Below are 2615 nucleotides of genomic sequence, written 5' to 3'. Positions count from 1 at the left end.
TCTCTCTCTCTCTCTCTCTCTCCCTCCATCCCTCCCCTCCCTCTCTCTCTCACCTGAAGTGCTGCTCGGTGAACTGGTGAGCGTATTGGAGCAGGTCGGTGCACGCGTGAACGTCTGCGAACGCGCGGATGCCGAGACAGTTTGACGGGTCCAGCTGGGCCTTCAGGAACTCACTGCACGCATCTCGTACCTCTATCAGCTGCAGAAGGTTGGCAGCAGGCAGCAGCACCTGTGTATGAGAGAGAGAGAGAGAAGGTTAGATAAGGAGAGAGAGAGAGAGAAGGTTAGATAGGGAGAGAGGAAAGGTTAGAGAGGGAGAAGGGTCCAGCTGAGCCTTCAGGAACTCATTGCACGCGTCTCATACCTCTATCAGCTGCAGAAGGTTGGCAGCAGGCAGCAGCACCTGTGTGTGTGAGAGAGGGTTAGAGAGGAAGAAAGAGAGAGGGAGGAGAGAGAGGGAGGGAGAGAGTCGGAGAGGGAACGCCAGGTAAGATTAAAGACTCAGCGTGGGAGTAAGGTGAGCAATGACAGTGATAACCATAGGATCCCACACAACAATAGATATATATAAATATAAGAGAAAAAATAGAATACATAAATGAAGAAAATATGCAATAAATGTGTTTTTTCCCCTCTTCCATTTCTTTCAATTGTTTGCATATTACATACGTGTGTGCGAGTGCATGCCTGCACGCATGCGTGGGTGCATTGAAAGCTGCACAGGAATACACACCTGTACATTTTCCTCCGTGACATGAATTTCAGACGTGTACACAAAATCAACTAGATGTGATAGGGCCTTGGGGTCAATACCCTACAAAAAGAAAATTCACGACATTAAATGCATATTATATAGAGTGAGCTGGTAGTTCTACTAGGTTAGATCGCGTTGCCTGATTATAATTAAAAAGAAATAAATCTCCGTCACTGAAACCATAGTTACACAATTGTATAGATTTTATAATAACTCTTCCCATACACATATTTACCTCTCACATTGCATAAAATAATAACAGTAATAATAATAAGCAATTATTATTACTGGTTTGTAGCCATATTATGATAATACTATAGTGACAAAGTAAACTGGCACGCCCGGGACACGTTTCTCGTCACCTGGATGGGTATCCTTTCGGCTTTGCTCTCGCTCAGTTCACCTGTGAACATGGCATAGAAGTAAGGGCTGCAGGAGGCCAGCACCGCCTTGTGTGCCGGTACCTCAACACCACTAACCAACAACACGACTCGTGGTTACACCGCTGACACCTCCATTTCATCTGGCGTCCAAAACATATGGGCCGCACAAATGTTTACGTCATCGCTCGACTCCTGGATGACATTTACGGCACGTAAATGATATGTTGATAAATATCAACAACTGATTTCAAGTCTTGTTTGTAATGTAACCAGCAGTGATATTAGACACACTAATACGCATTTGGCTATATGGTTATGTACTTATTAACTACACAAGGTGCCTGTTTCTACTGCTGCCAGGTGCCAGGTGCTAGCATTCGTCAACATTGCATAATCAATGGGCCTAGTATGCCTTTAATTAATAACCCACGACTACATACTCGTTGTGTACCAAACGGGGATATAAAAAAACATGCCAATTTCCTTCCCACAGCCACGACACCTGCGCATTGCCTCATGGGATTACCGCAGATAATAAACATTAGTGATTACCAGGGTTTCTTCTGAGGGAAAATTAGACAAAGGAGGTAATGGCCAGTTTGGGAAAAAAACGCGCACAATCGATTCAAAGGAGTGCCGTGTCACATGACTCAATAAACGCACATGGCAATCTAAATATGCCAGAAGCACGTGGTGATGACTGATCTATTTATCTTTGGGTTGACACTATTTTGACAACGGCGGGTAAATACAGGAACATTTTCACAACGGCGATGTTAAATTTGACAATGGCGGTCCGCCACTGTGCCTCTTATGTATAAGAAACCCAGATTACAGCATGCCATTGCCCTTGAAGCAAATAGGGGAAGGGGGGGGGGGAGTTGCCATGGATCCTCAAACAGCTATAACTACTCGAATCGTGTACTGGAAAGAAATACTCATTTTTTCCGGAAATAGCCGAACGGTAGTAGGGCCAAAGTTCGGAATCGCTCGGGTCCATAATACACATGTGTACACACGCATTGTGAACCCTAACCCTAACCCTAAACAGAAAAAAAAATAAAATAAATAAACAGATGGGATTCGAACCAACATAACCAAATACCCTGGTAAGTAAAATAAGTATTTCTCCCTGGTGCAATAATCTAACTACTCACCTTCTCCTCGCTCGGTACGGTTAGCTGGTCGCTGGATATCAGACGACAGACGTCGTTGAAGGATAGAGAGAGGAACTCTTCGCACTGCACCACCTCACTGCAGCAGATTATACACACATGAGTGTCAGTATGTTTTTACTTCTATATACGTAGGATACGTACGTCTTTATTACTGATTTATGTATAAATAATTAAATGTGTGTGTGTGCGTGCGCTGTACTACAGTATATATTAAACAACAATGCCTTCTGAACTCTTCCTACTGCACCTCCTCACCCGTGGCAGAATACATTAGTGGCACACGGCTGTCTTTAGCTTATC

At 44.1% G+C, this 2615-nt stretch overlaps 1 protein-coding gene across 1 annotated transcript in view; it reads right to left on the bottom strand.

Moving 5' to 3' along the window:
- Window positions 1-2615, bottom strand: part of LOC106817270 (kelch-like protein 3) — a 17765-nt gene that overhangs the window by 6987 nt on the left and 8163 nt on the right. The window contains exons 4-6 of the mRNA XM_014821929.1: window positions 1117-1244; window positions 734-814; window positions 54-229 (exon numbers count right to left, since the gene is read on the bottom strand). Coding sequence (XP_014677415.1) covers window positions 54-229; window positions 734-814; window positions 1117-1244 — 385 coding nt within the window. The remainder of the gene's footprint in view (window positions 1-53; window positions 230-733; window positions 815-1116; window positions 1245-2615) is intronic.

This window comes from Priapulus caudatus, unplaced genomic scaffold (genome assembly GCF_000485595.1).
Source record: "Priapulus caudatus unplaced genomic scaffold, Priapulus_caudatus-5.0.1 Scaffold1656, whole genome shotgun sequence".
Lineage (NCBI taxonomy): Eukaryota > Metazoa > Priapulida > Priapulimorpha > Priapulimorphida > Priapulidae > Priapulus > Priapulus caudatus.
Note: the sequence above shows the minus strand (reverse complement) of the source record. Positions and strands in the feature narration are given on the sequence as shown.